Raw genomic sequence first — 13029 nt, forward strand, 5'->3', positions numbered from 1 at the left:
GCTTCCCCTTCTCTGCCTTTGCTTTTGTTTTTTAGTATTTATTTTTAACAACAATTACGAAAATAAATATATACACACAAAAAATTAGCCATTTTATTCTGTTTAAATGAAAAGAGATATGTTTGTCAACTGAGACTATCAACTTAAGTGATTTCAGATCAAACCAAAAAAATATAAAATAAAGATCCAGTTTTTAAGAGTAAATCAAAATGAGGCATTTCAATTCTGCATCTTGACAATTGCCCAAATATTTTGGGCACCCAAAGAGAGCAAATAAAAAAAAATTATAAACACATAAAAACGGAGAAAGGAAAATTGAGATCATGGGAGTACCTGGATGAGAGCTGTGGACACAGCGAAAGCAACATAGAGATCAATGATCTGCAAATTTATAAAAGAAAATGACAAAGTGGGTTAAGCATTTCTTATCCTTAGTTAGTGAATTCTCAGAGAGAGAGAGAGAGAGACCTTGAGAGTGGTGGGAGTGGCAGAGTAAGCTGAGCGCAGAGAATTGAAGAGGGCAAGCGCGTCCTTGGTCGTTGACGATGTCGATGCTTTCCCCATTTTTTTATCTTCCTCTATACTTCACTACTTCGTCGTCCTCGGCTGGTTTCTGAGTTTTAGATGGATCGAATACTTGACCACTCTGGTCAACCAGACCTAAATGGTTAGGGGCATTATCGTCATTTTGAATAATTGTAAAAGAATCGGGTAATTGGGTTGGGTGGGCTTCTTCAGTCTTCCCCAGTCACCACTGCGCTACCCCAACTTCTCAACTGCATGCGGCAATCAATCATATTCGACCCAGAAACCAAGTCAGAAGAGTTGGAACTAAAATTGGCTTGGCACAACAAGAGTGAAGAAAAGAGACCCTTGAACCTTGATTAATAATAGTGACCTCTTTATGTGTTTGTTTCTTCAGTTGGCCTATGAGTATGAACTAGCTATCTGATTGACTCTTGCATTTTCTGAGGAGTTGTTTGTACAATTTTATTCCTATTTATTTATTTTTGATCTGAACCATGATATGGTTCTGGATGAGCCCCAATTATGAGTGGCACTTTTAAGCCTTAACCACAACCCAAACTAATCCCCGCTCACACCGGATCGGCCCGTAAGGGGTAAAGTGTTGGCCAAAGTAGTGACTCCATATGAGAGCGGGGATTGAACCTCTGACCTCTCTTAAGGAATGAGAGTGCCGAACCACTCACACCAACCACCTTGGTTTATTCATATTTATTTGGATCTCACGTAAACAATTTTCTTTTTTTAAGCAAAAGTTCTTGTTGAAATGAAATCTCTTGATTTTATATGCAAATGCAAGCTTAGCAAATATTATTATGTTTCTTTGATATTACAATCCATCCATCCATCCTCTGGCAGATTGCTTGTTTTTCTTGCTCATAAACACAAAGTGTGGCGGCATCTCCACATTTATCCAACCAAGTGCTGCAGACTGTTTCATGAAAACTCCATGACAGCTGATACATTTTGTGCAAAATAACTACACTTTTCAGTGCGCTGTGAAGGCTAGCTAAAACATAATAAAGTACAGAGATACTAGAAAGAAAGCAAAGTACAAGTCCATCTCGGCCACATTGTCTGCCTTACAACGCAAATGTTGGCATTCTTTATTTTACCACGCAGATCTTAATAACAGAGGCGACTCCAATACGATGAAGTGCCACCACTGCATCACCAAGCTTGCACAGTCCCCTCTCTGTTGCTGACTTGAGAGCAGCTTCCAGGATCACCTCCGTGGATTCTGCATCAGTAGCTTTCGCAGATCCTTCTGCCAATAGAGGAATCAGCCCCCTGTAGATGAGGCTATGCCTTGCCGGGGTCTCATCACTGCAGCTCCAATCAAATGAGTCTGTTGTCAAAACTGGAACAACCACCGACAGGATAGGAACTGCTGGCCTGTACTTGGCCACCAATTTGGCTGTGCTCCCACCACGTGTCAACACAACAATGAGTTTGGCTCTGGCCTTGTTGGCTGTTCGGACAGCAGAGGATGCAAGACTCTCCAACGGGCTCATTGGAAGTGGTGTCGACTTTATCATCTCCTTAAAGATAGCCCCGTAATCAAGGGAAGATTCTGCCTCAATACATATTCGAGCCATGATCTTCACAGCAAGTTCCGGATAGGACCCAGCTGCACTCTCACCACTAAGCATGACACAATCAGTACCATCAAGGACAGCATTAGCTACATCTGTGGCTTCAGCACGGGTTGGCCGCGGAGACTTGATCATTGATTCAAGCATCTGAGTGGCAGTGACCACAGGCTTCCCCACAAGATTACACTTATATATCATCATTTTCTGTGCCAGGAAGATTTTTTCAACTGGGATTTCCATTCCAAGATCACCACGGGCAACCATGAATGAATCAGTCTCACGCAATATCTCATCAAAGTTGATAACTCCTTCCTGGTTCTCAACCTTTAGAAACCACAAGAAACACACATTCACTTGTTAACTAATGAAACTAATATCCAGTCTACTATCAATATATCCATTATGTTTATTTGCTATGAGAGAGAGAGAGAGAGAGAGAGAGAGAGAGAGAGAGAGAGAGAGCATGCAGACACAAAACAAAACATAAAAACCGAAAGAAAAAAAAAAAGCTGCAGGTCATCTTAGTATATCAATGCCTGGATAATTAAACATTGAAATGGCACAAACCTTTGACATCAATTGTATGTGCTTGGCATGGGGTCCAAGAACTTTACGGACATTAACAAGATCTGATCCCTTGCGTACAAATGAAAGAGCAATCATATCAATCTTGTTGGGCACACCCCATTCCAGAATATCTTCCTTATCCTTCTCTGTCAGTGTAGGAAGATCCACCACAACACCAGGAAGATTGACATTTTTTCTCTCACCCAGCATTGCAGTGTTCTCACAGCGGCACCTAACTGTACCAGCTGCTGGATCACAAGACAATACAGTGAGGGTAATGGTACCATCTGCACATAAAATGGTATTTCCAGGCTTCAAGTCCACGGCCAGCTTCTTGTAGCTCATGGAAATCATCTCTTGGTCCCCCTTAATGTCGTAATCAGTAGTAATGGTGATTTCCTGCCCTTCCTTAAGTTGAATAGGTTTGCCACCCTTGAGAAATCCAGTACGAATCTCAGGCCCCTACAAAACAGAAAGGGCAAATTCATGGTTAAACAATTCTAATTAGCGGTACTTCAAGCATAAGTATGACATGTTCAGAAGTAGCGTTGGTGTCGAGCATAACGGCGCAGAGGATCTTGGTGTTGAGCATGACGGCACATAAGTATGACATGTTTAAGTGAGTAGCGGAAGGGAAATGTGAAATGAAGAAAAGGGTAAGGAAAGAGAGAGACCTTGGTGTCGAGCATGACAGCGCAGAGGATCTGGGTGTTGTGCATGGCAGTGCGGAGATTGTTTAGGGTCTCCTGGTGGTAGTCGTGGGTCCCATGGGAGAAGTTAAAGCGGGCAACGTTCATGCCTGCTCTCAGCAGCTTCTCCAACATCACCACCGACCGGGAGGATGGGCCCAACGTGCACACGATCTTAGTTTTGGGGATACGCCCATCGTCGGGCAGATCCTTCATTATTCCCTCGATGTCTATGTTCGCCATTCAATTGGATTGATTGATTGATTTTCAAGATCTTTGATAGATCTTCAGATTGGATTGGAAACTCTTTCTTTCTTTTCACCTACACCTTCAAAAATGAGAGAGAAACTCAGTCTAGCTATCTGCTATGAAGCTAAGCTAGCAAATAAGTGATGTAGTAAGTAGCAGTATTAGTAAGTTGCACCATATTTGACTATGCTGGGCGGTTCAAAGTGCAAACTAATTCTTGATTGTTGATATTAAAATTTTCATTAATTGAATATGATAACCACTTATATATTGTGAGTGATTACTGTACTGATAACTATGGCATTCCTAAGGCTAAGAAGAAGAGAACTTTCTGTGAAAGTATGTCTTTTACTTTCTTTCAAATTTATTTAGAATGGAATGGTGGAAAATGATTTATGCAAGAAGGTTTAATACAGCTTCTAAAACCAACTTCTACTGGCTCCAATCATTCATATGGTCATTAATTTGCATTGTATTCGGCAGATAACAGACTATTTTGTCTGTGCCTGCTATGCCAAGAATAAAAAGCAACAGATAAAATAATTTACACTACATAAATCTAAAACCCTTCGAAGAACACAACATTTCAAGTTCTACCATTGCAGCTGCTGAATGATGATTTTCAATTCTTTCTTCTCTTCTCAAGAATTGATTTCAATCCGCAGCATGAAACTCTTCCCAGAAGAAAAGAGCATCGAAGAAAAAACAAGTAGATGCAAAGGTTTAACAAATCACTAACAAATTATACCACAAGACCTAACGACTGAAAAGGCCTTTTATAAAAGGAAAATGAAAAGAGCCAAAATTTATTTTCTTTAAAAAAGTCATAAACTAATTTGTAAAACTTACATTAGGATGAAGATGATGAAAGAAAGAAAATGGGAAATGCAGTTTCAGTTCTTAGTATTATGATTCCATATAATTCTACCAATCAAAAATTTGACCCTTTCGATTCGACTTTGAGACTTGATTCAGAATGGTAAAGGGATAAATATAGGCAATGCAAATTAAATGGCTTAACCGCTCAAGAGATGATATTAAACGGACAAAAGATGGCTGGCCATGATAAAACCTGTCTTCTACCTTGACTCAATATCTCAAGAACAACACTGTTACTATTCAAACTCTCTTGACTGATATAGTGCTAACCCAAACCAAACAAACGCTCAACTAACCCTAGCCTAACTGATGTTTAACAAACTAACCATAGTGCCAGCTCATCAAGTTAACTTCGTCAACTTAGATATGGATTCATATCAGACAATACCAAAGCAGTAGATTAAAAAAAAAAATGCAAGAATCTGATATAGAGCATAAGCATAAGTCACTGATAAAAGTCAAGAAAAAGGCAGCATGAAGATGAAAACCAAACAGCCAGAGATCCAAGGTTTCTTACCACAAATTCGCCAACTGGGAAAAACCCAGAAGCCAAAACAAGAGAGATCTTTGAAAACTGTGGTGGTCTACAGAAACAAGGTGTGCAAGGAGAAAGGCAGAGAACAAGTAGACCGAAAGTAACACCGACAGTAATTTGTACGGAGTAGAGTGTGATAATTAGACAGATTATGCTTTTGGGAAGTGGCAGAGAGAAATGCGATAGATAGAAGCTTTGAAACGCCAACAAACACCTCCCCACCCAACCCACGTGGGCACCCACCGCATTTCGCACCCACTCTCAGTAGCTTCTCCGCAGACGCTCGCACGCGCGGGGTGAGACCATTTTTTAATCTCGAGCGCTATGCGTCCACTTACAAACTGTTTGGGCCAAAAAATAGAAATGTGCCCGTTAAAAGGTTTTTTGAATCTTTGATAGGCCTTGGGCCACTTATTTTTACTAAAAGGGAAGTTGGGTTAAAGACAGGGCCGAGTCTTCATCAACCCAATTGGATTTTACTCTTTATTACGACTATTAACCACGAGCTTAAAAAGATTTCAAACTCGATCACAAGATTTCAAACTTGATCTAGTTGAACTCAATTACTTTTCATTTGTATTAACATTTTCAATTGACAACTCATGAGTTATCTTTTAATTTTATTGTTTTGTCAATATTTGGTATGATTCCAAGTTGCTAGGCCAATTTCTTTAAAGTTCATAAGTTTTTATTTAAATCTTTCTATAATGGATTGAATCGACAAATCTTCAACTCCAAGTTATAATTTCACTTGTTTTTAAGTTTATAAATAGCTCATTTGGCATTACATACATGCTAAAGCTTATATCGAACTACAAAACAATATTGCTTATATCAGAAAAGTTGACCCAATCTACAAAATTATGGTATGATCTGCATTAAAACTAGGCTTTTTATCACAAAACGTCCCTCACGTTTGCGAAACTATCATATTGCATCCTTAAAGATTTTTTGTATCACTCATGGTCCCTAACGTTAATATAAGTGCTCTTAAATAGTCCCTCTGTTAAAAAAACTGTTAAATCCAAGAATATAATCGTAAAATCAATTCAAACTGTTGGATTTTACTCTTTATTACGACTATTAACCACGAGCTTAAAAAGATTTCAAAACTCAATCACCACGAGCTTAAAAAGATTCTTACAAAGGAACACAATCAAGCTCAAAAAAACCTAGATCTATTTAGGAAGATGAGTTATACCTCCTTTTTGCAATCTTCTTCTCCAACTTAGCAAAGCTTCAAGCTCAGTTCTTCATGGCAATGGCAGCTCCTTCTCCAGCTCTTTCATCCCATGGCACTAGCTTGCAAGCTCTAACTCAAACTGAAACAAAAATTTGGATTCAAAGGAGAATGACCAATTTCTTCAAGAAACCATACTCTTGAAGAAATCAGTCTTGAATCTGACCTAGATATAAATGAGTGTTGAGGCCCAAAAAATCATAGGACAGGCCCATGCATATTTTAAAGCCCAATCGCTATCATGCTATAAAAAAATGGCCTAGCTGATGCACACATGCCATGCCAAGCAAGGCTACAATTTGGCACGTGGGGAGGCAGTGGTGTGAGTTTACCACTTTCACATGCAAACTTGTAAGAATTACAAGATTTCATAGGCCCAAGCCCACTTAGCCCACTGCAAAGCATTATCTAACGCAAAGCCTGAGCCACTGCAATACGACATAGCCCGAGCCACTGCAATACGATATGGCCCAAGCACAAGCACACGATAACGTGCAATGCCAAGCAACTCCCTATTGTGTCAAATCTCGCAACAAGCCTAAGTGGGCCCAAGCCACTTAATTATACGCATGGGGCTTGCTGATTGGTTTGTGGTGTGGATGGTTACAAGTTACACAAGGCCATTGATGGCTCAAAAATGGAGGCTTTGGGCTGGGCACCAAAGCCAAGCCCATTTTCTTGAGTCATTAAATAGGTAAGCAGAGAGAGAGAAAAAGCCCAACACCATCACGTTCTGGGCGACCGGTCTCCAGTAATGGCGACCGGTCGCTTTTGCGCAGAATCGAAATTCCAAAACAGCACTAGAGCGACCGGTCGCTTGCACCTGGAGACCGGTCGCCGGTCGCTTTCCTGCGGCAAAACAAAGACCCAGCAGCAAAACAAAGACCCAGCAGCAAAACAGCGGACCCAGCAGCAAAACAAAGGCCCAGCGGCAAAGCAAAGACCCAGCAGCAAAATAGAGGTCCAGCAGCAAAACAAACACACGGCAGCAAAACCAACAACCCGAACACGACGAAAAGAACACCCAGAAACCCAGAAATCTATACCAAACTTAACCTCCTCCTGTGATCATATCCTTGGAAAGCCTCAGATATGACCCGATCACCCATTTTCTCCAGCAAGATCTTTGATACCAACCCAAGCAGCAATCTGTCAATCTCTCTCTCTCTGCTAAACTTGTGGAAACTTAGCTCTCGCATCACAAGCCTTTCAAGCCAAGCATAACTTTCTAATTCTTTTATCACAATCATCACTCTCTTGGTGGGAAGAAACAGAGCATTCCCTGGAAATTTACATTTTCTCGGAGTGTTTTGGGCCTGGTTCTGAACTCAGGCAAAGGGGCATCACAATTAGCTCTTTACGACGGCCCAAGCCCGCCTTCAGTTGTCGTGACCAAAAAAGACCCCTACATAAATTGGCGACTTCACTGGGGACTCAGGCTGCCATTCTCACCAATGCCTCCAAAAAGGAATGTCAGAAGCAACACTGTGGCCTCCCAAGAGGAGTTAAACCACGGTGACTCGACGTCAAGAGGGAACAGCTCCCATGAAGAGGAGAGACAAACAAATGGAGAGGACTATACACTCCCAGAGCTCATCGCAGCCATCCATGCTATGGGTAAATCCCAGAGAGAAATGATTGAAACAATCAAAGAGTTGAAGAACTCTGTTTCCAATCAGAATGACAAAAATGAAGAGCAACGCGAAAAGACGCCATTAGGAGATTCAGCTCCTGCTGGAAGAGGATTTGAGCAGAAGGAAGCATCTTTTGTCACCCATGAAGATGTGATTGCCATGCTGGAAAAAGAGTTAAATCGAAGCCATGAAGATTGGAAATACGTCCCTCAGCCGCCATATCCGGCCAGCCTACTCGAGCAGCCCTATCCTAAAGGCTATGAAACTCCAAGCTTTATCCTCTTTGATGGGAGGAAAGGAAGTCCAAAAGAGCACATCAGTCGCTTCGTTGATGCTTTGGGACCCCATGCTGGCGATTATAACTTACGTGTTCGAGAATTTTCGAAGAGTCTCACAGACCGCGCCTACACTTGGTATACTACTTTGGCGCCGGGCTCTATCCGCTCCTGGGAAGACTTGGCAAGCAGGTTCTGTAGAAAATATTTCCAGCACGAGGAACGAGTAACTACGACTCAACTCAATAACACCCGCCAGAAGCCTGGAGAAAACCCTGTGGACTTTGTCCGTCGGTTTCGTGACTTAGCTCTTGATTGTTATGATGAAAAAGATGAAGAGGCACTTGTCGAGATTTGCATAAGTAACATTGCGCCAGAATACAGGGTATACCTTGAGAACATCGGAATCAACCAGTTCTCTAGACTTCTGGAAGCAGTGAGGAAAACAAGCATGTCTGTCAGACCGGCCGCCGGGCAAAGAACATGGAGGAATGAAAGGAAGGAACCCCAACAAACTTTGTTTGTAGATGAAAAATCCTCAAGCGATTTCAACCCACGCAAACGAAGAGAAAGGGAGACGTACCCGCCGCTGCCGTGCAGAGATGAGGAACTCCATGCTATCTTGGATACAATGTTTGCAGAGGGAGTCATCAAGCCACCAAGACCACAAAAGGTCCCTACCAGAGAAGAAAAGAACGATCCGCGATATTGCCGCTACCATCAATATGTGGGACACCCAACCACTGCCTGTCAGACTCTGCGTAAGATCTTGCATGCCAAAGTACATGATGGAACTCTTGAGTTACCTTCCAAGAAGCAAGCCATTGATGATGATCCCTTACCCAAACGAAGAGGAAAGGAGATAGCCGCTGTAATCATGTGTTCTGACGATTCGATGAGTGATGATGGAATATGGAGCAATGATCCTAAGCCGCCGGACGCAATCTGGGAATCACATGGGAGCATGGAGGAAGCCTATTGGTGCAAGTACTCAAAGCCCTCAAGTTATGATGCTCCATGGCCATTCTCTGACGGATGGGAAGCCGGGCCTAGTAATGAGGAACTCACGCTAGACATGCTGGAAAAACACCACCGAACTTTGTTTGGCCAACAAACAAATCAAGAAACCACTGCCGTAACACTTCATAACCTTACGGAGGCTGAGACAACAGTAATGGAACGCTACCAAAGTCTAAAGCAGGGGCCAACGGCAGCACAAGCCCTTCAACGGAACCCAAAGTTCAAGTCGCTCTTTGATCAGCTCGGTTACGGGCCGCAGGCTAGGGAAGCAGCTGCTGAGGCTCTGATGCGTGTCTCTGAAGAATATGGATCTCATTGCCTTACCACTCAACCACAGAGAGCATTCTTGGAGAATGACAATGCTATTATCTTCACTGATGAAGATATGGAGGTTCCGTATCCCGACCATAGGAGGCCGCTTTATCTTGAAGGGCAAATCAATAATGTGTTCATTAGGAGAGCCTTGGTGGACACTGGTTCTTCCATCAATATCATGCCTCTATCCGTGCTCACGGCAGCTGACATTCCTCTGTCAAGGATAGTCAAGAACCAGATAAACATTTGCGGCTTCGGAAACAAAAGTGAAGTGTCACTTGGATATATACAGGTAGACCTAAAAGTGGGGCCTATCCGATCCTTGACTAAGTTGCATGTACTGGATATAGAGGTAGCATATCATGCTTTGCTCGGAAGACCCTGGATTAACAAGCATAAGCTTGTGCCCTCCACATATCACCAGTGTGTGAAAGGAAGAGTTGGTTTAAGACCAATCCGCATACCAGGAAATCAGTCACCTTTCAGTCAAAATGAGGCCCATTACTCCGAAGCAGAATTCTACAATGAATGCACAGGCGCCGGAGGCAATCCATCCAAAGCTTTCGGGACACACTTACCTGAGTGGGCCGAAATCCGTGATCTTGGTGACTCAGAGCTTATGATCATTGTGGATCGAGAAAGGCCAAAGCACCCTGAAGTCAATCATCATACCTATACCCCGCCGCAATGCTCAAAAGTTACATTACCAGACGGGCGCATAGTTTACCGTTTATGACGGGTTTGGAGGCCAGACCACGTCTCGTGGGAGGGCCTCGAGTCCAGAGGAGTTCCGAAGCAAATGCGCAATGAACGAATCAAGGAGATGCCTGCCCCTTCTACCTTTCAAGAACCCATGCCGGCACCTAAATGTATGCAAGATGGCTCTACAGCCGTGGCAGAGCAACTAGAGATAATCAACTTAAGTGAAGATCCCTCCATCCAGAAGCCCATTTCCATCAGCATTCATTTAACAGCCAAAGAAAAAGAAAAACTTGTAAGCTTGTTGAAAGAATTCAATGATGTTTTTGCTTGGAGTTATGAAGAGATGCCGGGCCTGGATCCCAGCCTGGTATGCCACACTTTAAACGTTGATGCAGGCATGAAACCAGTGGTGCAACCAAGGAGAAATTTCCACCCTGATGTAGAAGTGCAAATTAAGGCGGAAATAGAAAAACTCATAGCAGCTGGGTTCATCAAACCTATCAAGCATCCAACTTGGCTGGCAAACATAGTCCCTGTAAAAAAGAAAAATGGTCTGATAAGGATATGCGTTGATTTCAGGGATCTCAACAAGGCATGCCCTAAAGATGAGTTTCCACTCCCCAACATGGACATTTTGATTGACTCAACTTCTGGGCAGGGTCTGTTATCTTTCATGGATGGTTTCAGTGGGTATAACCAGATAAAAATGTCAGCGCGAGATGCAGAGAAAACAGCTTTTCGGACACCGTATGGGAATTTCTACTATACGGTTATGCCGTTTGGTCTCAAAAATGCTGGAGCTACTTATCAACGGGCCATGACGGCGGTGTTCCATGATATGATGGGAAGAGAAGTGGAAGATTACGTGGATGACTTGGTTGTAAAGTCCAAAACAAGAGAGGGCCACTGGGAAGTTTTAAGAAAGGTACTGGAAAGATGTCGATTATATGGCTTAAAGATGAATCCCAAGAAATGTGCATTCGGTGTTTCAGCGGGCAAATTTTTGGGTTTCTTAGTACACCAACGGGGCATCGATGTTGATCCTGACAAGACTAAGGCCATAAGTTCTCTCATGCCGCCGGCCAACCCAAAAGAACTAAAAAGCTTCATGGGAAGGTTATCATACATACGGCGCTTCATTCCTGGTCTAGCAGCTGTAACAGGTGCTTTCACTCCCCTGCTCAAGAAGGGAAAGAAATTTGTGTGGAGCAAAGAATGTGAGGAAGCGTATCAGCATGTGCAGCAATTGATCACAAGGCTGCCTACTATGACAGCACCTACCCCAGGGGTCCCGCTCAAGCTTTATTTGGCCTCAACAAGTACTGCCGTAGGTGCTCTGCTTGCTCAAGATAACAGTGATGGCAACGAGAACCCCATTTATTATGTTAGCAGGCAATCAAGGGGGGCTGAGATGCGCTATCCAAAGACTGAGTGCCTGTGTCTCGCTCTTGTTTATGCTTCACAGCGTCTACGTCACTACTTCCTCGCTCACAAGTTGCAACTCATGGTGAAATGTGATCCAGTAAGATACTTACTCACAAGACCTGTATTGTCTGGACGACTAGCGCGCTGGCTCTTACAATTGTCTGAGTTTGACATCACATGCATAACCCCCAAGGCAATCAAGGGGCAGGCTGTGATTGACATGCTAGCCTTGTTTCCTGAGGTTGAAGAATCTACTCTTATTGAGGATATTCCAGGAGAGCTGCCGGAAGTAGTAGCAGTAGCCGCAGGGGAGGAACCTTGGACCCTGTATTTTGATGGCTCTTCTACTGCTAACGGAGGAGGAGCAGGAGTGGTGCTCATTAACCCTGAAGGACAGGCCACGGCTCTCTCATTCAAACTCAATTTTCCCTGCACAAATAATGTAGCTGAATACGAAGCTTTTCTTATGGGTCTGTCCACAGCAAAAGAGATGGGCATAAAGAAAGTCAAAGTCATCGGAGATTCAAACTTGGTACTAAGTCAGCTACAGGGCAGTTTTGCAGTAAAGGAACCTGTTCTGGCACCGTATCGCACAGCCGCTGAAAAACTTATCAGTACTTTTGAGCAGGTCGTGATGGAACACATCCCCGGAAATACTAACAGGTATGCTGATGCTCTTGCTACTTTGGGATCAAGACTCTCATTCATTAAAGAACAGCCCAACATTTCGGTAATAAGGAGGGACATGCCCATAATCGAAGCCATCTCTACAAATGAGCCGCTGGAAAAGGATGATTGGAGAATCCCCATTCAAAATGAACTTGCCCTGCTAAGAGACGAAAGCAACATTAAGAGCCTGAAGGAGTACACGGTTATCTTTAGAGCACTGTACAAGCGCCTCCCTGGCGGTGTCTTGGCACGTTGCATAGGGGAAGAAGAGGCACGAGGAAGACTCCAGGAGGTACATGATGCTTCTTGCGGATTGGATCAAGTGGTTAACTTGTACCGGCGCCTACAGCGCAAAGGCTACTACTGGCCAGATATGAAGAAGCACGCTACCGAAACTCAGGCCAACTGTCCCAAATGTTCCACAATGACCCCGGTGGAGAAAACGCTTACAACCTCGTTCACAGAAGATTGGAGGGCTCCGTACATAGCATTTTTCGTTGAGGGATCACTGCCAACTAATCCCAGGGATGCAAACAAGCTGAAAAACACTGCTAAAAGGTACTTCATGGATGGAATGTCTCTATATCGCAAAGGGTTCAACGGGGAGCCACTGAAGTGCTTAGGGGAGTCCGAGGCAGAGCAAGTTTTGAAGGAAATACATGCCGGAGAATGTGGGGAACACCAGGGAAGAAAGAGGCTTCACCAGCAGC

General features: G+C 43.3%; 2 protein-coding genes across 3 annotated transcripts; one reads left to right on the plus strand and one right to left on the minus strand.

The window, feature by feature from the left end:
- Positions 1 to 1404: 1404 nt before the first annotated feature.
- On the minus strand, positions 1405 to 5236 carry LOC110767395 (pyruvate kinase, cytosolic isozyme). 2 transcript variants are annotated; one of them, XM_088252051.1, is made up of 4 exons: positions 5022 to 5236; positions 3362 to 3698; positions 2688 to 3149; positions 1405 to 2444 (listed from the first exon to the last, which is right to left on the minus strand). In XM_088252051.1, exons 2-4 carry the CDS (start codon positions 3617 to 3619, stop codon positions 1632 to 1634), a joined length of 1533 nt encoding a protein of 510 aa, XP_088108177.1. In that variant the 5' UTR covers positions 3620 to 3698; positions 5022 to 5236; the 3' UTR covers positions 1405 to 1631. The 2 variants fall into 2 exon arrangements, with proteins under 2 accessions (XP_088108177.1, XP_088108176.1); XM_088252050.1 differs by having other exon boundaries at positions 3362 to 3704; positions 5022 to 5235.
- A 2497-nt stretch (positions 5237 to 7733) lies between these two features.
- On the plus strand, positions 7734 to 10259 carry LOC148294857 (uncharacterized). The gene has a single exon (XM_088252275.1). It carries the CDS (start codon positions 7734 to 7736, stop codon positions 10257 to 10259), a length of 2526 nt encoding a protein of 841 aa, XP_088108401.1.
- Positions 10260 to 13029: the final 2770 nt, after the last annotated feature.

This window comes from Prunus avium, chromosome 4 (genome assembly GCF_965620075.1).
Source record: "Prunus avium chromosome 4, drPruAviu1.hap1.1, whole genome shotgun sequence".
NCBI lineage: Eukaryota > Viridiplantae > Streptophyta > Magnoliopsida > Rosales > Rosaceae > Prunus > Prunus avium.

What these genes read in the sequence shown, in the direction of transcription:
- LOC110767395 (XM_088252051.1), bottom strand. Translation starts at nt 3,619, where the DNA reads ATGGCGAACATAGACATCGAGGGAATAATGAAGGATCTGCCCGACGAT. An exon ending in CTGTCATGCTCGACACCAAG is followed by an intron (nt 3,150 to 3,361) that starts GTCTCTCTCTTT and finishes TCTGTTTTGTAG; the next exon opens with GGGCCTGAGATTCGTACTGG. An exon ending in ACATACAATTGATGTCAAAG is followed by an intron (nt 2,445 to 2,687) that starts GTTTGTGCCATT and finishes TGGTTTCTAAAG; the next exon opens with GTTGAGAACCAGGAAGGAGT.
- LOC148294857 (XM_088252275.1), top strand. Translation starts at nt 7,734, where the DNA reads ATGCCTCCAAAAAGGAATGTCAGAAGCAACACTGTGGCCTCCCAAGAG.